The sequence below is a fragment of the Papaver somniferum genome, chromosome 10 (genome assembly GCF_003573695.1).
Source record: "Papaver somniferum cultivar HN1 chromosome 10, ASM357369v1, whole genome shotgun sequence".
Classification (NCBI taxonomy): Eukaryota; Viridiplantae; Streptophyta; class Magnoliopsida; order Ranunculales; family Papaveraceae; genus Papaver; species Papaver somniferum.
In genome coordinates, this window is record NC_039367.1 from 46,362,492 (window position 1) to 46,385,420 (window position 22,929).

Sequence of the window (22,929 nt, forward strand, 5' to 3'; positions counted from 1 at the left end):
CTGAAGTGTTCAGTATTCATGAGATATGACGTTGCCTAGCCGAGAGACTACATATCTGCATGTACTCTGAGAGACAGTATTTTCAGTCAGAGATTCGATGAGAGACCCGTGTCTCGATACTCGCGTCTGATTGCTGGATTAGAAGTTCGTATAATTATGGGTTTACGATTTTAGCCTTTGTCGAAAATCCACCATCTATATTAAGTCCCCTGCTTAGTGAGGAACAGTCGTGTTCCTCATTCAGCATTAAATGGTGATTTTCCGGTTATAACAATATAAGTAATTGAACTTAGTCATAAGTTAAAACGTTACCGGATTTTGATAGTAAGAGCAAACCACGATTTGAATGAAGATCCCAGTGGCATGATAGAGCATCGTTCGATGAGCATAAATTGGTGTAGAACCGCTGATTCGATGGTGGAACCTTGGTTGGTCTAGGATTCAAGGATCCGGGCCAAAGAAAGGAATCCGTTTTAGCGCGGACGCTCGTTCGTTCGTTAGTTTAAGAAACAACAAAATAGACCGGAGTCTAATGATAAAAATTTTGTCTATGAGATTTCACGAAAAACAAAACTTTATTTTTTAAATATGTGAGATCTCACAAAGTGGAATAAACTCTCGTTTCGAAGGTGGATGCTCGTACGAGAGAATTTTTTTTTTTTTTTGAACAGACGTGCGTCTGTTAGTAATAAAATTTTGATTATGAGCTTTCATGAAAATTTTTATCTTCGAGCTTTCAGAAATCTTTAAAATTATACTCTCGCTTCAAAGACAGATGCTCATGCGATGGAGCAATATATATATATATATATTGTTCAAACTTACGTGAGTTTCACGTTAAAATATGTATATATTTTTATAAAATCAATGTTTTGATTTTGAACAACTGGTGAAAATAGACAATTATACATGGTGAAATAATGTCTGTATGTGAGTTTTCACAATTGTAGAATGGACGTCTGCCCAATTTTTGAAAAACCAGTGAATGTTAAAATTCACGTGGGTTGTTCATTGTTTTGTGAAAATCAAGTCATGATTTTGAATAATGAATCTTGCTCGTATTTGCAGGTTTGAAGGAACGAGCAAGTTTTTCAAAATTCCGACGTTATAATCATTACAGATAGTGAAATTGTAAATAGGTAAGAGTTGGATTGTTACCATTTTTTTTCCGTGTTTGTTATCGGTACATCCATGACTCCATGTATTTCGCCTCAGATAGTGGCGACTTCTGGTTACAACCACCCTTCTGGATCTTCCGGAGAACGCTCCAGAAATATGAAGTAAAAGATGAAGACTTCTGCAGATGTTCATGCCGAGGTGAATCAACCTTTCAGAGACGCTGGAAAGCTGGTACTTTGTATGTCTCTCGATCATCTGGGAGTCGTCCCTTATCGGTAGAAGCACCGCCGACTTCAGTAAATGAGACTATGGGCTGGAGATGAAGTCAGGATTTGCGTTGATGGTGTAGATCCTGATTCAAATGTGGACGAACGATGAACTTCATCATAATTCGTCATCAGAAAATCCAGAAGTCGGTCTTTCAGTAAAAACGTTGTAGAATCTTCGTCCGATGTCGGATTTCCGCGGTCTACCCATATTTTTTCATCATAGGAAGATTTCCAAGCTTTAGCAAAGAATCTTTTCGAGTTTTGAGCATGTTTAGGGGCCGAAATAGGCGAAACAGTAAACTTCCAAGAGATTTCCAGAAACTTTTCAGCTAGCATGTAGTCCAATGTTTCGACCACATCTCTTTGCTCGTTCATCCAATTACTATGAATTTTGGTTATGTTGTAGAGGACATCCATGCTAAGAGAATGGTATATGATCCATCCTTAGATTATTCACCAATTTCTCCCAGATCACCCCTTTGTGCAAGATAGGGTAAAATCGTTTCAGACGAGCTTGTTGTAAAACGCCCTTGTTGTGTCTTTAGACCATTCGCTCGTGTCTTGAACACTTGAAGAAGGATTTTAATGCCATTTATTAATTTGAAATCTGAACCCCTTGATTGATACATGAGCATGGTGCTTGCAGTGCCATCTTGTTTCTGTCAGTCGTAGAAACATCATTTCTGAAACCCTGGTCACGGGACCCTAGCCGAGGTTGCTCTCGAAAGGGGATGATGTAATGACCATGGTTTCATGTCTCGGTGGTAGCATTCCTTTTAGGATTAATGATTAACATATGAGAGTCTGGTGCCACGGGTCTTGGACTGTGAAACTGATCGTCATGATCAGTGGACCGTCAGTCCCCAGTATCTTGTTGAATTTCCCCTTTTCGTTTTCTCTTCTTCTGGCCAGACTTGGATAGAGAACCCAGGTAGAAAAAATGATGTAAAGACCTAGGTGGTCGAAGTTGGAGGTACCTTGATGAAGTACTTGGTGGAAAGACCTGGTGGACACCGATCGACTGTGGAAGTTATGAATCCCGTCTAAGAATTGATGCTTGCATGTACGCTCTGGAAGCTGTAGGAACCTCATACGACGTCGGAATTCGACGCTTGACCCCAACTTTTAAATCTAAGAGTCTGAGTTATCACATGAGAAAAGAATCACTCAATTTGGAGTTGTAGAGGTCAGACAACGAAGGATGCACATTTGTAATTTGTAATCCCGTACAAATTTTTCAGATTTCGTAGACCTGACGGTAAAGGCCATATCTTTCAGCTTGTATGTCCGATTGATGCGCCCTTTTGGTATGTTGTATCAGAGACATAAACGAACATCTTTTGTTGAAGAAGCATTGTCCCGTTCCTCACCCATTGGTACGTTTTTGTAAACCCATGAAGCATGTTGTATCTCATTTGTAGAGGTGATGAGAACATCTTGTAGAAGACTTTGGCTTGTGCCTGTCCGTCGTGCAAGCTTCGGGAATACTTTGATGCTAACATGTTTTCATATCCACACGTATTGATATGAGTCGTTAGTGCTTGGAGAAGTATGATCCATCGAGTAACACTTCCAGACTTAGGTTGTAGAGAATGGATAGTTGATTGAGCTTTGTCATGAGGATGTTGCTCTTGAGACCGTTGTTAATGCTGAGATCTTGATTGAATTCTCTCCGGACATTCTTGTTGATGCTGAGACCATGGACATAGCTCCTCCAAATATCCTTGTTGATGTCGATACCATGGTTGGAGTTGCTCCAGAGACCGAGAAGGCTAGAACCATGATTATCAACATAGTGTTGCTTCTCCATCCAGTGAGCCGCGAAGTGGCTTTGTCAGGGAATTGATGTTGTTGAGGCAAATAGCAGCAGCATACTTTGTTCAATAAGATCAAGTCCCCAGCGTGTTGAAGGAGTTTGTGCCAACGTTGCATCTGCTCCAGAAGTATTATCACGGGATAATGAAGACCTATCGATTGAACTTTGATCGTGTCGGTGTTGAATCAGTGTGTCACCATAGAGATATTGTGTTGAAGATAGAGGAGCTATTATCGAAGGTGTAATCTTTGATTGGGAGTACAGTTTGAAGGCTTCTGAAGAATGTAGCATTCAGAGATGAGAGGTTTTGATTTTCAGTTGGCCTTGGAGAAGTAGGTGATTGACAGTTGTTGTAAGGATTTTCTTAGATGCTCGAGTGTTGAGGCTTCACACCCTTTAAGCGTCTGATGTCGTAGGTTTGATCGTCTCGGCCTCGAGTATCCTCTATTGATTCAACATTCTTTTCGTTGCGGTAGTGGGATTCAACATTTGTGCGGACATCAAAGCTTTCTGATTTTGTGGTACGCAAGGACACTTGTACAAGGCTATGGAGAAATGCCCAAATTGTTTTTTTCGTGCTTGAACACCATCTCAGTAATGTATGTCTCAGTGAGATGCTCGATTCGGAGAAATGTCAGATTCAACCACTTGGTAAAATATTGTTGGAGTGAGATTACCCACTTATAGCATATTGCAATAGCAGAGATACTAGCAGAATTGAGTCCCCATGCTAGAATAGCATTTTAAGAAATAAATGACATAGACATGGGAGGAATGAGACTTTCCTGAGTGCAGGACCTTTGGATGAATGTCTATGCACCTTTTGCAGGTTCTTGTTTCAACCTCGCCAAAGTTCGAAATTCCTCCAAGTGCTCTGATGATGGAACGTCCGCCAAATCTTATGGATCAGAACTTTCTTCTTTGGAGAGATGTGTAACCAAAGGCGCTTCGTAAGTACCCATAATTTCAACTTGGATCCACGCTCATCTGAAGGACATGTCATATCCTGGATTTTCCTGACTATGTGAAACTTGGCTTCTGTCCAGGTTGAACTTATGTTCACTTTGAAAGTGATGTAGCCATAAGTATTTCCGAGCGTTCCTTCAAAGTCTCTGATTGAGATGGGAGCATGAGTAGCTCCTTGTCGAGTGATGCATGTGGATCCAATGGTTTTCAGTGGAATTTTGTTTATGGCGGTGCCAGCATCAATCAACATTCTTCCAAATTTGTTTCTTCTGAGATTGACTGTGGTAAGCAGTCCCCAGTCGTACATATCTTGGTATGTGGCTGGAGGCTCAGGAAGTATTTCCGAAATGGACTTCTTGACACGATGTAGTTCAGTGCTGTGAACATGTCTATCCTTTGTGCCTTCGAAAGATAGAGCAATCTACGTTCGAACAAGGATTGAACTGCTTCTTTGATAGGTTGTTCAGAAAGTGTAAAGGTTATGATTGGGAGAGGATTCATGTGTACTCCTTCAGTCCCCAGTTGAATCTATTGTGGATAAACCATCTCTTCAAAATGTTGCAGTCACCTGTTAGATGATAGGTGAACTTATGAAGGCAACAATACCTGGGATTCTTCATTTCTTCTTCAGTAAGATGCCTCCTGATGAATGTCGGTTTGCTTGCACCAACCTGAATCCAAACTTCCAATAAATCGATCACTTGTTTAATGAAAAGAGGGAGCTTAGAATCTGTATGATCATTTCCCCGTTTGTTGATGTAGGGTTGAGGTTCGTGCATTTCAAGATTGGTTATCTTTTCTTTGTGCTTCCGGAAAAGCTGGAGAAGCATGCTTGCGTTGTGACTCGGCTTTACGTTTGCTCCCTTATGCAACAAAATTTGCGGAAGCTTGGAGGTTGTATTGCTTGTTAATCAAATGCCTGCTACCTTGAGTGTCTTGTGGCTCTTCAGCCTTTGTAGCTTTTGTTCTCTCCAGTAAAGCGGGTGTAGTAGTTGCCGATCTCTTCGCCGCTTCATGAAGCTCTGAGAAGGTATGGAAACGAAGATTTTCCAATAAATCTCTGTAGACCGAGATCATGTCGTTGGTACACAATTCTACCAGTTGTTGCTCCGTGACGTTTGGATCATGACAGTCCAAGGCCTGGACTCTGAATCTTTTCACGTAGTCATTGGGATGTTCATTGCTCCTCTAAAACATTCTTCCAAAATCAGAGAGAGTAATTTGCTCTGACACAAAGAAGTATTTTATGTAGAAGGCGTTAATCATTTCTCCCAAATTGTTGATAGTTCCTGATGCGATGTTGTTGTACCAGGTGTATGCCTTGCCTTTCAAGGATTTTGAAAATTCTTTGAGGCGAACAACATGGTTATGTTCATGTTCACCCAAGGCTTCCAGGAACCGAGAAACATGTTCCCAAGCATTGCCTGTTCCGTCGTACAAAGTAAAGGTTAGAGAGATATAACCTTTTGGAAGAGGAATCCTTTGCGTAACAACAGTGTATGGAGGCTGGTGACGGTGGACATGTGGGGTCTTCTCTTTTCCACGGTTCTCCAGAAGGCGTTCCAAATCTTCCCGAGTGATGAAGTTTGATGATTCCTTCGCTGAATCGTCCGCAGCTTTGCGGAATTCATCATCATCTACTGTGTGAATCAGAATTACCTCGGGATCAGCGTCTGAGGATTTTTCATTCTCTCTTCCTTTTCCTTGGGTCTTCCCTGACATTGTATCAGTGAGAGACTTCATTTGATTAAGTAGCTCCTTCTGTGTTGTAGCCATATCGGTTTGATTCTTTGCAAGAGTCTCTTGCACTTTGATGAGATCAGCAATGGTAGGTGGTGGATTTCCTCTGACTTCCTCAGGGTGTCGGCTGAACAAAGGATGACCCTCCGCGTTGACGTGAGGAGGAGTAACATTACCACCGTCAGTGTTAGAGGCCGGAATCGTTCCCGGGATATCCTCGTTGTCGTTGTTGTTGCTAGTGCTACCGCCGTTTGAGTTGAAACCTGTGACTAACCCAGACCTAAGACCAGCCATCTTGTGGAGTTGTGAGATTGCAACCGAGAGAATGATCTCCCATTGTGGTTGCCAATCTGTAGATGGGGCAAAACGATTTGCTAGTTTTTACGGAGTTGAGGAGATGACCGTGCGGAGGAGACTCCTTGAACCGAGCGAAATGTTGAACCTCACACAGACGCACTGCAATAAGGGAGTGCTTTGAATTTGAGAGATCAATCTGTAGTACCCCGACCTAAACCAAGACAGTGGCCGTTCCAGAGTAAATTCGGTCACAAGAGAGGATGGGTCAATCTGTAGGAGGGAAGCTGAGAAATGTGTGGAATCGATGGTAATCAAAGATTGTAGGTGTGTTGTGTATTCTGAATAAGATAAGTTCTGAATGATTGAATCTCTGTTGAGAGTAATTGCTCAGGTGATGAGTTGTTAATCTCGTGTTGTCTGTTTGACGTGAGATTCTTGTATATTCAATCATGATTCAGAGACTTATTTATATTGCTGGAATTGTAGACACCATGATCCCATGAAGTGTGACAGTTGATGGAATCAAAGAGTGGGGAATGGAAATCGTGTTTGAAACCAGTTGCTCATCGTGCGGAGACTTGGTCGATTTCCCATCCACTACTTTGTTAACTCCTTCAACTGATTGCACGACTTGCTCACATTCCATCGTGTGTATGAGCACTTGAATTTCCCTTGGCACTCCTTTCTCTCCTAGCACTAGCTGACACTTTCTCACTCTCTTCTCGACGAGGCCCTAAGTCGCCTGTTTTGGGGGTTTGCTTAGCTCGACTTTGCCTAAACAACAAAATAAGGAACAACATTTACAAACTATACAATCGGAAGACAAATTACACAAATAAAACCCGAATGTACACAATCGGAAGTAAAAGGAAACATTTTGTTTCCGAATACAGCACAATCGGAAGATAAGCAAATATATTTGCTACCGAATATTCATCAATTGGAGTTCAGAAACTCCAAGTTTTTCATCCTATATAATCGGAGGTCATTAATAATATTTTCTACCGAATGAAATATGTCCCCAAAACAATTTCAGTTTCAACATTTTACAATCGGAAGTATAGAACATTATATTCTCTTCCGAATATATACTGGCCCCAAAATGGGATTTTACCTAAATCACAATTTTGAGAATTTTTCAAAATATACATATTCGGTAGTATGTGTATTTCCGATTACTGTGTCTCTACATCAATATATTCGGAAGTCAAAAAAGTCTTTAATCTACCGATTATATCCATTTTGTTCATAGGAAGATATGACCAACAATATTCAGAAGTTAACCTATAAATCTATCTCCCGAATACTGTCGATGTTCTTGAGAAATGAAGAACAAGAATAGTCGGGAGTTAAAAAGCATGCATATCTTCCGAATCTGGGAAAAAACAGAAAACCCTAGAATTTTTTCTCTCGATTCGTCGAATTAAAGCGACATAAACCCAAAAAATGATAGAATCTTACCTAATTGGGTCCATTTGAAGTTGCCGGAGTGTTTGACTATCAGATTCACCACCACCAACTACATCCGCGGCTTCGTGTTCTTCGCGTTCTTCGTGTTTTTCAGCAACAATCTCTTTATTTCTTGCTAAAATTCCAACATTTGGATTGATATTGCGAGGAACTTTTTTAGTTCGATCTCTTTGGGGTTCATTACCCTTACCCATCGTCTTATAAACGAATCGACGATGTTTTGATTTGGCGATTCACGACGAAAATGAATGGAATTGAATAACGAGGGATTTTTTTTTTCCTCCACAATCGGGAGTCAGAGAGATGAGGAGAAGAAGACTAGTTGGAATGAGTTGAAATGAATTAGATTAGGATTTTATTGGTTTTAATACTGGAAGGGGATTTAGGTAACTTCAATGTCTTATAGGGTATCCCTTAGCTAGTGTCATTGGCTGGGTTTAAATTGTTGCCCCCTAATTCCTTTTGAGTGGCCCCTAAAAATGCTAAGAAGAAAAAGGATCAAAACTGATCAATAAAGACTTGAAATTAAACCCAAATTCCCTAATCACACACATATCTAATCTTAGCAAATAACAACTGAAAACTAAACCCAAATTTTTGCGCTAAAAATTTTGCCCTAATTTTGTATCTGAGACAGATGGTGATTGAATTTGTTTCATGAATCATCATACCCGATTGATTTGTGTGATTGTGAAATCAAGAATCAACAAGTAAATTCATAAAAGTTCAGACATTAAATCATTGAAATTGATTTTTCAGTTTTGATGTTTGATGCAGAGAGTAAGATATTGTGCTTGCAGATAAAGGGAAATTTTAGGACTTAGGAGTATGAAATCTTGGTAGAGATTAGAGTATAAAGAAGAAGTAGAAAATCCATCATCGATTAAATTTTGGTAGATAGTCGACGAAGTGAGAACTGAGAAGAGAGGTGAGAAGAAAAAAATGAAGAGAAGAGTAACCCTACTCTCGACATCTAACCCTGGGGGTTGGAATTACTAGTATACCCATGGGTATCGGATGTCGGGTACTTCCTAATCCGGTTCCGTTGGGCTAAGGAGGTAAAATCCGATAATTATTCCGGTTCTGAAATCCGATACATCAGATTAAATCTTATAGGATGTCAAATTTTCGGAAACGGATCTCAGGCTTCAGAAGTTTATTGACAGCCCTACCTATAGTCAGATTCGGTTTCAGACTTGTATTATATACTAAGTTTATACCTTGTGGTTGTTGGACGACCGACCGAAGGGAGGGAGTCCTTTTACTGTCACTATGGGGGCTAAAATGTAGTTGCACACAACATTTTTTTTAATCGATCCAATTGAATAAGAATTGATCATTTATTTTCAAAATTGATTTCGTAATTGGAGAGGTACAACCTCCGACTACCGGTAAACACCATCAACTCGGTCAAAACACGAATAGGTAGTCAATTTTTTCAACCTAAAAACCTTCAAAAAACCGTGGTCTATTCGAATTTGCAACGATTTTATCTAATTCGATCAAATTGGATCAACATTGATCATGATTTCATAAAATTGATTTGATAATTAAAGATTTGGGGTCTCAAATTATACTTATACCCCATCAAATCAGATCAACTCAATCGATTTCACCCTCAATTGCTTCAAATTAAACCAAAATTGATCATGTATTGCGTTTTAGTAACTGATATGCATTGCTAAAAAATTTCCTTGCAGAATACAAACTACTAGCAATGGATGTTCTTCTTCGGTTGATGACCGAAAATTTAGTCGTCCACCACACTGTTGAGCAGTAATCTAGTTATCTTATTGACAGTTTCTGTCTATATTTGATCATACAAGGTATCTGTCATATAGGTTGATATCAAAAAGATTATGATGTACTTTGTACCCTCGTCATTTCAAAACCAACCAACGACGGTTTAGCCATTATATATTAGGATAAAAGTTTTTTGTCTTTACTACATAATAATGAGTCGTTTTACCATCTCGTGGAGTCCTTTAAGAAAAACCAGCAACCTATATAGTACAAACACGTTTAAAATGGTCACATATCCGTGTCAGACTCGTGTCCGATATTTGGACGGACATGTCTTTACGTCAGACACATCTGTGACATCAAATACACATGTCACAAACTATTTTAATATAAATGGCTACTGAACCTATTATTTCATCATTATGTATGTTGTTCTTACATAAATTTATTATTTATCAACAATTTCTTAGCATTGTTGAGAAATTAAATTTGGTGGAAAACATCAATAATTTCATGATACGTCCGCATCCTAATTTTTCAAGAATTTGTTTGTGTCCACGTGAGTGCTACCCAGCCAGCAGCTCAAAAACAGATTTCTTTATTTGACGCATCACGCGCAGGTTAGCGTGGAAACCCCATATCACTCCCATCCCAGGTTCCCAAGTCCCAGCCCTCAAAAGATGCAGGTCTTCTTTGTATTTTTCTTCTTCGTTCCGGAAAAACAAAGAGATGATGCAGGGCTGCGCCAGGAGATTAGGGCACCAGTATTTGAAGCCTTCACCATCGCTATCAACTCTCAAATCAATCTATCCTGTTTCTGATAAATGTATGTAAATCGTCTAATTTCTATGGTCTCTCATTTCTTCTTACATTTCAATTTTTTCTAGGGTTTGATGAGATCTTATAATTTAGAATTTGATTTTAATCTTTAGATTATGGATATGATCATCCGCGGTTTGGATCGAATATTGCTACTAAAGGAGTTGGGCATCTCATCCGTAAAGGTACTGGTGGAAGATCATCTGTTAGGTCAGTTCATTTTCCATTCATTCATTTGAGCTAAACCTTTGAACTTGGTATATTTCATTTAGGATATTGGGTATGGGATAAGAATTCTTCATTCGATAAAAGACTACTACTTCTTCTTTTGTGCTGCAACATAAGATATCATATGGGCGAATAATTTTTGAATTGAAATAAATAGTGTTTGAATTGGCAGTGGAATTGTTGCAACTGTGTTTGGAGCGACAGGGTTTCTCGGACGTTATGTTGTACAACAACTAGGTAATTAGAATGTATTTTATTTTACTCCATTTGTAGTAATGTGTTTTGATTTATTGTTATTCTAAGTTTTTGTTTGTTTTCATAGCTAAAATGGGTTCTCAAGTGCTAGTTCCTTTCCGAGGTTCAGAGGATTCTCATCGACATCTTAAATTGATGGGTGACTTAGGCCAGGTACAACTATAGCTTTTAACTGCTTGTGTTGGTTATGTGGTTCTGTTCTTTTGGTTTCTTTTTCTCATCATGTCTTACATTTTAACTTAATTCGATGCTGTATTCAGATTGTACCTATGAAATATGACCCAAGAGATGAAGATTCGATTAAAGCAGTAATGGCAAAGGCGAATGTTGTCATCAATCTTATTGGTTGGTATATTTGGAGTTTATATCTGCTCCTTAGTTTGATTTTTTCGTTGGGCTAATTAAGTCATTATGCTGGCAGGAAGGGAGTATGAGACAAGAAACTACAGTTTTGAGGAAGTGAACCATCATATGGCGGAGCAGCTTGCATTTGTAAGTCCTTGTTCAGAATTTGGTTGCATGCTTTCGTTCTTCTTCTTTTTGCTTAATTTCTGATGGTTGGCTTCTTTTGGATTGAATGCGCGAGAATTATGCAGTTGTAAAGTGTATTTTTCATAATAGGTCTTTAGAACCTGTGACTCATGATGTGTGAATATAAAAGCTTAATACAACTCATAATTTTGCAGTTATCAAGTGTATTTTTCATATGAGGTTTTAACACCTGTGATTCATGATGTATGAAATATAAAAGTTCAATACGGTTGCGTTGGATGAAAGAAACAAAAAAAAAAAAAATGAAAACAACTTGGTCAGTACAGTATATGATTTAGACCATTTCTCAGGGGGGGAAGGGCACTAAGTTGGCATTTGTAAAAGTAAAAGAGTATCTTAGTTTTAATTCATCCAACTAAATTGAAGGAGTGCTCTTACAAGCTGTATCATAATTTCTTTACTCTAGTCTAGGTATCATGTATATGCTGTGTTACAAGGACACGGGACACGGTGTCCGGGTTTTGTGTCCAAAACGTTACCTTGACACGACATGGTAAAAAACTAGAAAACGGGGACACGGCATATACAAAATAGATAACTAGTTTATCATAGATAGGAAGATGATCAGATTATTATTGAAAGTATCTTTACTGGTTAGTTATTTTCTAGAGGATGATCAGATAATTTTTTGAAGAAGAAGAACATAGCACAGACAGGAAGGAAGAGAGAAAGAAAAGAGATTATTATGGTCAGATTTTTTTAGTTAGTCAAAGGGAAAAGAGGAAGCTTCCTAAGGAAGGAAAATAAATATCTTTTGGTATATTCTCTTCAATATGCAAACAGGTGTCAAATATATATGGTAGATCTGCTTTATTATTATTTTAACAGATTCCTAGGTAACTGAGCCGTGTCCTACGTGTCGACACTCCAAATTTTGTTTTTTTTCACGTTTTCTTGTAGTACAGTGTAGATGTAATGGCTGATGATGTATTTATTTGTGACTAGGTGCTTGAGCATTTATTTCACAATATTTACCAGTTTGTTATCTATTAAGTATAAATATAAGTTTTTAAATCGGTGCAGATCGCAAAAGAACATGGCGGTATCATGAGATTTATACAAGTTTCTTGCTTAGGGGCATCACCATCATCATCTTCCAGAATGCTAAAAGCTAAAGCAGCTGCAGAGGGAGCAATACTGCGAGAACTGCCTGAGGTTTAACCTATTATCCTCTTATCTCTTACTATGACCTGATTATTTCTGTCTTTTGTTTCTGTATTGCTGCCTTACATTTTGCTACTAATCAGTGCATAATATGCCAGTATATTCAAACTATGGTTTTGATAATTGTTAATTCACACTAATTATAACGATTGCATGATGGTATCTTATATGAATGTTGGTTTTTATCCATTCGTCCTGCTCTTTCTTTTCTCTTTCCGATTCACCTGGTATTGAATTTTCTGTTATTTCACTAGTACAAGGCATGTCTTTACTTTATCAGGTTACCCCTTATTTATAATGTTCTGTTAGTTGTTAATGTACTGTGTTCTACAGGCCACAATTTTAAGGCCAGCCTCTATGGTTGGCACTGAAGATCGGATTCTAAATAAGTGGGCGTTTATTGCAAAGAAATGGAGCTTCCTTCCGCTTATCGGGGACGGATCTACTAAGTATGCTTATTCTCGTCATGCATTATTTTTAACGCATGAATATAGTGCAATTAACCTTTGCTGGAGAAGATGATTTTTTAAATCTGTATGTACCTTTAATGATTTAACTTCTTGCAGAATTCAACCAGTGTTTGTTTCTGATGTTGCTGCTGCAATTATTGCGGCCTTGAAAGATGATGGCACAAGCATGGGTAAAACTTACGAACTTGGTGGTCCAGATATTTACTCTATGCACGAACTGGTAAATTTTTCTTCCTAGTATAGTATATTTTGCTCTAAGTTGGTAGAATAGAGTCTTGTTCAGCTCTTTTTAAGCCTCTTATCCATGTTGCAGACAGAGCTGATGTATGAGACTATTCGAGAATGGCCACGCTATGTAAAGGTTCCTCTCCCCATTGCGAAGGTATGCATGTACATTTACTCTAGAAAATATTTGGGTTATCGAATAACTACTTGACTGGTCTTAGAATCGTTGCAGATTATTGCCTCTCCTCGAGAGATATTGCTGAACAAAGTTCCATGTCCTCTACCTGTCCCTGAGATCTTTAATCTGGATCAGCTCAATGCTCTCTCCGTAGATACAGTTGTGTCTGAAAATGGTCAGTGTTGAAAAGCTCATGTTGTCTCATCGTTTTTTTATCCTCTTGTAATTTGTCTGTTTTGTGCATCTAAAACCTCGGTATTACAATTACCTTACGCTTCTGCTTTTTTCTTTCCTTTTTGGTGTACTTGGCAGCTTTGAAATTTGCTGATCTGGGAATTGTACCACATAAGATTAAAGGTTACCCCATTGAGTTTCTTATCCAATATCGCAAAGGTGGGCCAAATTTCGGTTCAACGATCAGTGAAAGAGTCTCTCCCGATGCTTACCCATAAGGGAGGCTTTTCGACAATCATCTTTCTTCTTTGTTATTCTTGTGAGGTTTTAGGTTTTACAAAGACTGTTGATGATCGGGCACTCCTCAAAGCAGGTAATTATCATCACTGATGCCATTTATCGACAATAAAAATTGTACAAGTACCTGTCAGACAAACATCCATGCAAAGTAGATGTATCATTAGAAAATTGTTTGCTTGTATGTTTGTGGAGGTGGATCTTGGTCATGTCAAAGGTTATGTAGGCAAAAAAATAAAATGTATTGGATTCTTGTCAAAGAAACATGTTTTTTGTTGAATGTTTTATTTTGTGTAATTTAAATTTTTTACAGGTTTTTTTTATCATTTTATTAAGTTAGTTCTCAAGGACTGGGCTTTGGGTGTCACTAATTTGTGGTTTATGGGCCTGATAGCCTTTTCCAACTGTTACTTGGATTTTGTGTTCCCATTACATTGTACTGTATAATTTAGTTATGAACGATTTTTTGGGACCATGACTTTTTTGAGGGGACCATGATTTGATTAGGCCATTTTTCTTATGATTACAAGGGGTGACCTAAAAGGTGGAAATGATTAAGTTACCTTTTTATTAATTAAATAAATATTTATTTAATTCATTAATTTTTTAAATTTTTTTAAATTTTCTTTTATTTTTTTTTTCAAATTTTTTAAATATCTTTTTCTACAATATTTATTTATTTTATTTTTTGTATTTTTTTGTATGTGGGTCGGCTAGGGGAAAAATAATAAGTCTAATCGAACTTGAAGTTCGGCTAAGAAAGAAAAAATATATAAAAGTTTTTTTAGATAGGAGTTCGGTTAAGTAAAATATTTCTAAAACTTTTGCGAACGGCCCGAACTGAAAGTTCGGTTTGCAAAGATTTTAATGAATATAATCGAACCATGTTCAGTGTATTTTCAGATAAGAGTTCGGTTAAGTAAAAACTTTCTAAAAAAATTACGAACAGACCGAACTCAAAGGTCGGTTAGGTACAAAATTTCTAAAATTTTTGCGAACGCACCGAACTATGAGTTCGGTTTGCAAGGAAATTTTTCGTTCCAACGGATGTGTTCTTCGTGTTCTATGTTTCAGGGAGTTCAGTTAGAAAACTAGGGATTTTTTAAACTACTCCTAACCGAACAATACTATGTAACTAACATTTCAAACCTAATTTGATAATTTCTAATCAATTTTTTCAATCAAAAACAAATTAAAAGCAATGGGTTTGTGGGAAAATCCCCCGAATTCGCATATCGCTAAAGGGTTTGCGAGAAAAATACTTGGAATTTGTACTTGTCGGACCAAAGAAAATTAAAAAAAAATAATTTAAAAATTAGAAAATTAAAAAATATATATATAATTTTTTTTTTAAAAATTATTTTTCAAGAAAAAAAATCCTTAAAATCTCCTTCTTCTTTTTTTTTAAAAAATATTTAAAAAAAATAATTAAAAATAATATAAAGGCATTTTGGTCATTAACTAAAATATGTGGATAAGGGGTGGCTTCACTTTACTTCTAAAAGTCCTCCTAAAACTGAAACCATGGTCCCCTTAAAAAAATCATGGTCCCCAAAAAATGGTTCTTAGGTATTGTATTTGCTCCAAAATCACTTGATTAACCTGTTGGAAGTGTAGGAGTATTGTTAACAAGAGAGAAGAAATGGATGTGAATAGGGAAATTGATGGGGCTCAATATAGTTGTGAACACATAAATCACGAAGCCATCCACGTGTTCACAAACAATGCTCGCATACAGTCTAGTTCTAGAATTGTACGTTGTATAAAGGGGATGATTATATCGATTCATCGACTCGAAGCCTTCGAGCTTGTCATTGTCTAGTCGAATATTATCATAAATAATGTTTCGTATAAAGGAATAAACAGAGAGTCGAGTATAAATGTAAAGCACATGAAGTTCAACGTTGAATGTAAAGTGCTAAAATGTAAATAAGACAAAGATTTACGTGGTTCAGCACTAAGACCTACATCCACGGGGCTGGTGTTTCACTATGTATTGAATGATTACAAAGATAGTCGAATGACTTTAGAGTGTACATAGGTCTGCGGAAGTAGGGGGATTCCTTACTCTTCTTATTTCTCTCTCCTATATTCTCCTATAATTGCTCTGGACTTGTCGACCCCTTCTCTCTTAGTGGAGAGGGGTATTTATAGGGTTGGAACGTGGGTCCTACTTCTGAGGTGCCGTTGTAATCTTATCTTCTTGTGCTTTGTGCCCATTACGCAGAGGTCTTCGGCATATGCTGCGGCCTGAGCTTGAATACGAAGGGTTATCCTCGCCTCTTCCACGAGCTGATTGACACGTGTATATCTCTTTGGTATTTAATGAGGGTAGATGGATGTCTGCTCGTGTCAGGCAAGTGTCTCTTTGTCTGGTCACGTCTGTGTCAGTCAAACTTCCTCTCAGCCGTTGATCTGGGATCTTCCTCGGGATTGGGTGTATTAACACCCAAGGGGTATTATCTGGTGCTCCTCTGAGCCATCATACCTCTGTGATCCTCTGTCCCTGACCGTCGGATCTGTTGTCCGGTGGCATCTTCTGATGAGATGCTTGCTATCATGTTTTGCATGCCTTCCACGTGTCTCTTTCTGTACACGTGGTGGATGATGAAAGGTGTACATACAATTTTCCCCTCTTCTTCTGACTTGGGCGTATTTTGCAATTTAGAAGAAGAAAGGTCGTCCTACACGTTTCCCACTTTGCATTAACTTTCCCCATAACTGCTCATTGGTACGAGGAACAATTATTGTCTTCTCTAGCTTCATAAATAGGAAAGAGAATGTGAAAAAAAAACTTGTATCCTCTTCTTGTCAGTGTTCATCCTCTTCTTGTTTTCTATTCTTGTTCTTTAGTCATTTATTATCGTCATTCTTGTGAGGAAGATAACAACATTCAATTTTCTGTCTCTTTCTCTCTTGATTGTTGTTGCCCCTGTATCGTAGACAACTAGCTTTTGATATCTCCGATCCTCCTTTCTTCGACTGTGGTTGGTGCTTGTCGTCCTCTTCTATACAGGTATGGGGTTTTTCATTAGCTGCTCATCATTGATTTATCTATGTATCTACCCGTTTGTTTCCTGCTGCTGTATTGTTGGTTTTGTGATGAAGAACACACATGTCGAAGCATATATGTTTACCCCTGTTCTTTGTTACAAAGTCTGTGAGTCTGTATCTAAGTATTATCCCTGGAGTTGGATGGAGTATTTCTGGTTATTTTTAGTTCTTAGGGTTTTTAATGTTTATCCGGATGAACCATCAATTATGGGTTTTTTGATCTTTAGTGATCTCCTCGTATTCTTCTCTAAACTGTTTTTGTGTTTCCTTGTAGATATGTCTGATCGTCCGCGGGCTCCTTACCAAACCCCTCAGTCTAGTCCGCCAAGATCCCCTCCGCATCGAGATTTTGACAGATCTCCACTTGGGGAAGGTCCTTACAAGTCTTCGCAATCGGATCCTCGGGGTCATAGGGTTTCATCTTCCTCTGGTGCGAAGGCTGCGCCTACTAAGAAAGGGGATGTGCCGAAGGGTCCTTCTGGATCTAGGTATGATGTTAATCGCGCCCCTTCTCGTTCTCGTGAAGATTCTAGGAGTACGCAGGCTCCTCCTCGTGATGACTCTAGGAGTACGCGGGCTCCTCCTCCTCGTACTGAAACACTGGATGTTCCGCCCCTTCGTTCAATGGCTCCTCCTTCAGTGCCTCCGCAGAAATCTTTGCCGCCTCCTCCCGCGGTTTCTTTTAAAGGGAATTACTCCAAGGGTACTATGTCGAGACTTGATCCGTCTAAAAATCTTCCTTCTAAAAGGAAAGCTTCGGAATTGAGTCCTACTTCTGATTCCGCAGACGAAGAAGAAACTGTCCCCGTGATACGCAACATTTCAGTTGGTAAGAAGAAAGTCACTTTCAAGCATATTGATCTTGAGATGTTCAAGGAAAAACATGAACTTCAAGCTTTTGAGGTTCGCTTCTATGCCCCTGACGATGATATCACTTACGAGCTCCTTGCTAAGTATCAGTTTGACGAGTTTCATCTGTTGACTACGGTTGGAGCCTTCGAGGCGGGTCTCATGTTGCCCCTATATAAGTCGGGTGACTCCTTTTATTATGACGTGTTGGCTAGTCGCGAAGGCTCTTCCACGAACACTCATAATCGTTCCGTGTCACAACTATCTGGGAATTATCTTCGTTCACTGAAGGAATGTTACCTGCGAAGCAAGGGAGAGACTATGATGACCTGCTATGTTCCAAATCCTGCTGAGAGAGAGTGGTACACTCCTCAGAATTTTAACAGTTCTTTTGGGGATTATGTCAACAGTAGAAACCGTAAGCCGTGGAGTGTTAGTCTTCGTAATATTGTTGCTCCCCGTGGTGAAATTCGTCTTTTGAGTGAGGTGAGTGATGCCAAGCTGAAGTATGTTCCTGGTACTGAGGGATCTGCTAAACGGAAACTCTTTCCTGCTCGTGAAAGGATTAAGCGTGACCATGATTATGAATGGCATGCTACTGTTATTGAGGTAGTTGGTCCTTGGGCTTATGGTTGGATTCCGGGTCCGCGCGGTTGGCGTCCTTCTGAAAACAGCAAGCCTCGTGAAACTCCTCCTGCTCGTTATGGAGATTTCTGTCCTTGGCGTCCGAATTTCGCGGGCATGAATTTTCCTTATGGTCTTGATGTCGTTGATGGAAATGAGAAGGAGGGTTCTGGTGCTACCCATCCAACAAAGAGTGCTGCTGCTTCCAAGGTATAGTTTCTTCTTATATTCTCTATTCTATTTGCCCCTTTTTCCTTGCTTGAAATTATTTTCATTTTTGAAGTGAGGGAAAAAATGAGCCTTTGTGGGGATGTGTACTGGTTTGTAGGTGTCGAAGAAGAAGAAACTTGGACCCAAACAATCTTCTACTGTGGTTACCGGTGAGGCTGAGGTTTATGAGGAGGTTACGAGTCCTGTAAACGAAGGGTATGCTGAGGATGAAGAATGTCCGATGGAGAAGAGCGTACCTACACTTCTCACCCTGATGACGAAGGTGGTAATGGTGAAGAAGAAGTTTCCACGGGTGGTGATGGTGAATAAGGAATTGCCGCGGGTGGTGATGGTGAGTCTGAGGGAAATATTACCGTTGGTGGTACTGGAGGGGGTGGATCTGCCCCTGTTGGCGATAATATTGTTGGTGTGGGTACTCTGACCGTTATTTCCCCTGAATTTTCTTTCGGTAGGATATATTCCGCGGGGGAATCCTTTGATGTGAATGCTGCCATGGGTCTTTCCGAAGACTTCTCATTGCTTTCCCCAAATGATTATTGGGATGTGCTTGGGGATATTGGTAAAGAAGATGCCACCGGTCAGCAGGCTGAAAACGTCGGTGGTCATACTGAGGCTGGTGATGTCGAGACTTGCGCGAGTGAGGGGAGAACAGCCAAAGGGAAGTCTGCGGTTGAATCTCCTTCAGAGGATTTCCCTTACTCGCTAATTCCTGAAGGCGAAGATGCCATTTTGGCTTGGCTTAAGAAGAAAAGTCTGATTGTTCATCCCCAACCCTGCCCCGGTGGTCCTCGGTGAGAAGAATTATGACGCTTATACTCGTCAGATGATGCAAGTGTCTTCTGAAGTCCGCGTTGCTCAGATGTGGGAGAAGAATCTGAGAGATTCAGAAGCTAACCTAGTGGTTGACCCTCCCTCCTCTGTTGTTGATATGATGGCCGTAGCTGATGGGTATCAATACGGTTTTCCCCAGCATCGTGTCTTAGAGGTAAGTCCTTGTACTGATTCCCTCATGATATACGAACATTGTTTTCTTCGCGATATCCGATCCCTTGGGTATAATAATGTTTGTCGTTTGTGACATAGATGATGAGGAGCGAACATTGTAACCATGTTCTATACCAATTCTTTAAAGCAAAGTATTTAAAGTTGGAGGCTAAGCTTCGTCATAGAGAAGAAGAACTATCTGCGGCCGAGATGGAAATGAGTGAACTGAAGGGTCGCTTGAAGGAAAAGGAGCGGCTGGGTAATACCGAGGAGAGCCTTCGTTCGGAACTTGCTATAGTACGCAACGAATTGGAGCAAGCTCGCAGAAATGTATCGTCCTTCATAGGTTCGTATTTTTTTATTGGTCTTTTACTCCTCGTGATTCCCTATTTGTACTCTGGTGTTCTCTCTCAGTCTCTACACCCTATCGTCAGTGGGTGGAGTCCCCGAGCTCATATGGCTTCGGAAAGAAAGGGAACGACAGAAATCCCGCATTGCAGAGTTGGTGGGTAAATTGAAAAGCGAAGCCGTAAAGTGGAATGCTCGTGCTGATGAGCACAACGCCTTAGCAGCTGAGTGGCGTGAAAAGCGAACACTGATGGTTGATATGCAAAATAAGTACAATCATGACCGTTGTATGTTTAATGGTACGCTGCTATGGACGCGTGACAACCTGCGTGATGCTCGAGGACATGCTTCGGACTTAGAGGCTAGAGTGCACTTTTTGGAAGGAGAGTTACAACAGGCTCGTTCTTTCTTAGGCCCCGGGTTAGGGATAGTATGCTGCATCTTTCCGAGGAAAGAGATAATGCTAGGGCTGAGGTTGGTGCTCTTAGTAAAGCCCTAGCAGCGTCTCGAGCTGATGTTGCTCGCCAAGTGGAATCTGAAAGTGATCTTGAAGTGAATGTGTATTGACTCCATAAAAGGATGGGGGAGATGAATGACGAAGTCAACCATCTTCGTCACTTGGATTCAATGAAGCAGGTAGACTTAGACGCGAGTAAATTTGCTCTTACGAACCTTCACACGGATTATAAGAAACTATCCGACGAATATGACTTTCTTGATGAGGCTCGGGACGCAGTTGTTAATGAGTATGAAGAGGCTTCGGCTAATGTCAAAGGTATAACCTCGTTTTATCGAGTGTGATTCTGTTATTTCTTCGTTTTAACCCCTTGGTATTTCTTGTTTTCAGCACTCGAGGGACAGCTTCACGCAGCAAATGATGAGCTTAAAAAAACTCAATCTGCCTTAGTGCAGCAGGAAGGACAAGCCAACTATTTCAAAGGGTTGGCCGCGTCTCGTGAGGAAGCAGCGGAGATTGCCTCCAAAGAGGCGGAACGCCTATCTGCATTGCTGTCTCAGGCCAACCAGCGGACCGCTGTTATCACTTATAAAGCTCGATGTCAGTTGGCTGAAGAGACCAACAAAGTCCTAGATAAGATTGAACTTGATCTTAAAGTCGAACATGGTCTTGTCAAGAATTATCCCCGTCGTCCCCTTCCCGCGCCCTTGCCTGGTTCTTCTGGGCCTTCTTCAGGTGGTAGCGTACCTTCATCTCGCAGATACAACCCTGTTGATGGAGCTGTATCGTCCAAGTAGATTTCTTTTATTAGTCATAGAAAGTTGATCCTTGTTGATTATATAATTTCGGATCATTTTTTGATGTGTTTCCTGCTTTATCTTATTTGCTGAATCTTGTAATCAACTCTTTATGAAATGGATTATCCTTTTGGCATACCTGCGTTATTAATTCATTTTTATTTGAAGTATTGTGAAGTGTTAAACTAGAAATAACTTGCTTTGTAAAAAGTTGAGAGTGTTTGGGTGCGACACCGAAGGTAAATACCTTCGTGATCGTCTTGAGACCTGTCACCCCGCTGGCGAATCCTGGGCCAGAGGATTCCCAAACGGTGGGGGCCGAGGCAGCGTTCTAGGATATGGAATGCTTATTTGAAATATTTACATGCACCCATTCCGTCGACCCGCTGCCTTAAAATTGGTTGGGTATCTCTTTCTGTTGGGTGCCTTCCCCCTAGTCTTACACTCATAGACACTGATAGGGGAGCCCTGAGAGATTGTAGATTAACTACTTTCCCCAATATTGTTAATTTATTATGTAATGTACATGTGTTCACCCATCGGGTATTTTGACCATTTCGTTTGCTTGAAGATTTCCCAAAAAGTTTGTTTGATTGATAGGTTGAGGCCTGCTACTCCTCGTCCATAGATAGAAACATGTAAAGCGGTTACGCTGCCTTCTTCTTCTGGTGTGCTTCACGCAGATGAAAAGCTGCGCTGTTCCTATGGGTAGTACAGTTTGAGCCATTTAGCATTCCAAGGGTGCCGGAGGACCTAGTCTTTCAGATTGCGAAGATAGTAGGAACCGTTTCCCGCAATGTCGTGTATTATAAAAGGTCCTCCCCATGTAGGTGCTAACTTTCCCCATTTCTTCTCTCGTTGATACTGCGGGATTGTTCTTAGCACATACTGCCCTTCTACAAAATTTCGAAGATTAACCTTTTTGTTGTACTCTCTCGCTAGTCTCCGTTGATAATTTTCCATCTTTTGCAATGCTGTTTCCCTCTTTTCTTCCAGGTCGTCCAGTCTCTCTAACATCATGTTTGTTGTGAGATTTTTCTCCCATGCTTCGGTCTTTGTGGTTGGCATGAGGATCTCTGTTGGGATGACTGCTTCATCTCCATAAGTGAGGAGAAATGGGGACTCCCCAGTGGCAGATCTTCGTGTTGTCCTGTATGCCCATAATACATTGTGTAGCTTTTCACACCATCGCCCCTTGTGTTCATCTAATTGCTTTTTGAGGATAAGGGCGAGGGTCTTGTTAGTAGCTTCCGCTTGTCCGTTGCTTTGAGGGTATATGGGGGTGGACTTGTTTTTCCTTATTTTGAAAGTGTCGAAGAGCATGTCTATGTTTTTTCCCTGTAATTGTTTACCATTATCGTACACGATTTCCGCTGGTATGCCGAACCTGCAAATAATGTTTTGGAATATGAAAGTAAACACGTCCACGTCTCTGATCCTGGCTAAGGCTTTGGCTTCCACCCATTTACTAAAATAGTCCGTGGCTACTATCAAAAATCGCCTTTTCCCTGATCCTTCGATGAAAGGCCCAACGATATCTATGCCCCATTTTGCAAATGGCCACGGGCTATCCACAGAATTCAACGTTGTTGCTGGTGCGTGTATCTTTTTGGCGAAACGCTGACATTCTTCACATCGTTGGGACATTCTTGAAGCATCTTGTATCATTGTGGGCCAGTAATATCCTTGCGTTTTTACTTTGTCGGCTAGTGATCTCATGCCGCTATGATTCCCGGCGTCACCATAATGGATGTCGTTTAGAATTCGATGCCCCTATTTCCTGGATAAGCAACGTAGTAACGG

At 40.0% G+C, this 22,929-nt stretch overlaps 1 protein-coding gene across 1 annotated transcript; it reads left to right on the forward strand.

The window, feature by feature from the left end:
* The first annotated feature begins 10,085 nt into the window (after positions 1–10,085).
* On the forward strand, positions 10,086–14,129 carry LOC113318736 (NADH dehydrogenase [ubiquinone] 1 alpha subcomplex subunit 9, mitochondrial-like). Its single transcript, XM_026566961.1, has 12 exons — positions 10,086–10,246; positions 10,353–10,449; positions 10,640–10,704; positions 10,790–10,875; positions 10,983–11,067; positions 11,144–11,214; positions 12,298–12,429; positions 12,772–12,887; positions 13,005–13,128; positions 13,222–13,290; positions 13,366–13,486; positions 13,624–14,129. The coding sequence occupies exons 1-12, from the start codon at positions 10,150–10,152 to the stop codon at positions 13,761–13,763; spliced, it is 1,203 nt and encodes a 400-aa protein (XP_026422746.1). The 5' UTR covers positions 10,086–10,149; the 3' UTR covers positions 13,764–14,129.
* Positions 14,130–22,929: the final 8,800 nt, after the last annotated feature.

Coding starts and splice junctions, on each gene's coding strand:
- LOC113318736 (XM_026566961.1), top strand. CDS start 10,150: ATGATGCAGGGCTGCGCCAGGAGATTAGGGCACCAGTATTTGAAGCCT. Junction 12,430..12,771: donor TACTGCGAGAACTGCCTGAG/GTTTAACCTATT, acceptor TGTGTTCTACAG/GCCACAATTTTAAGGCCAGC. Junction 13,291..13,365: donor TTCCTCTCCCCATTGCGAAG/GTATGCATGTAC, acceptor GAATCGTTGCAG/ATTATTGCCTCTCCTCGAGA.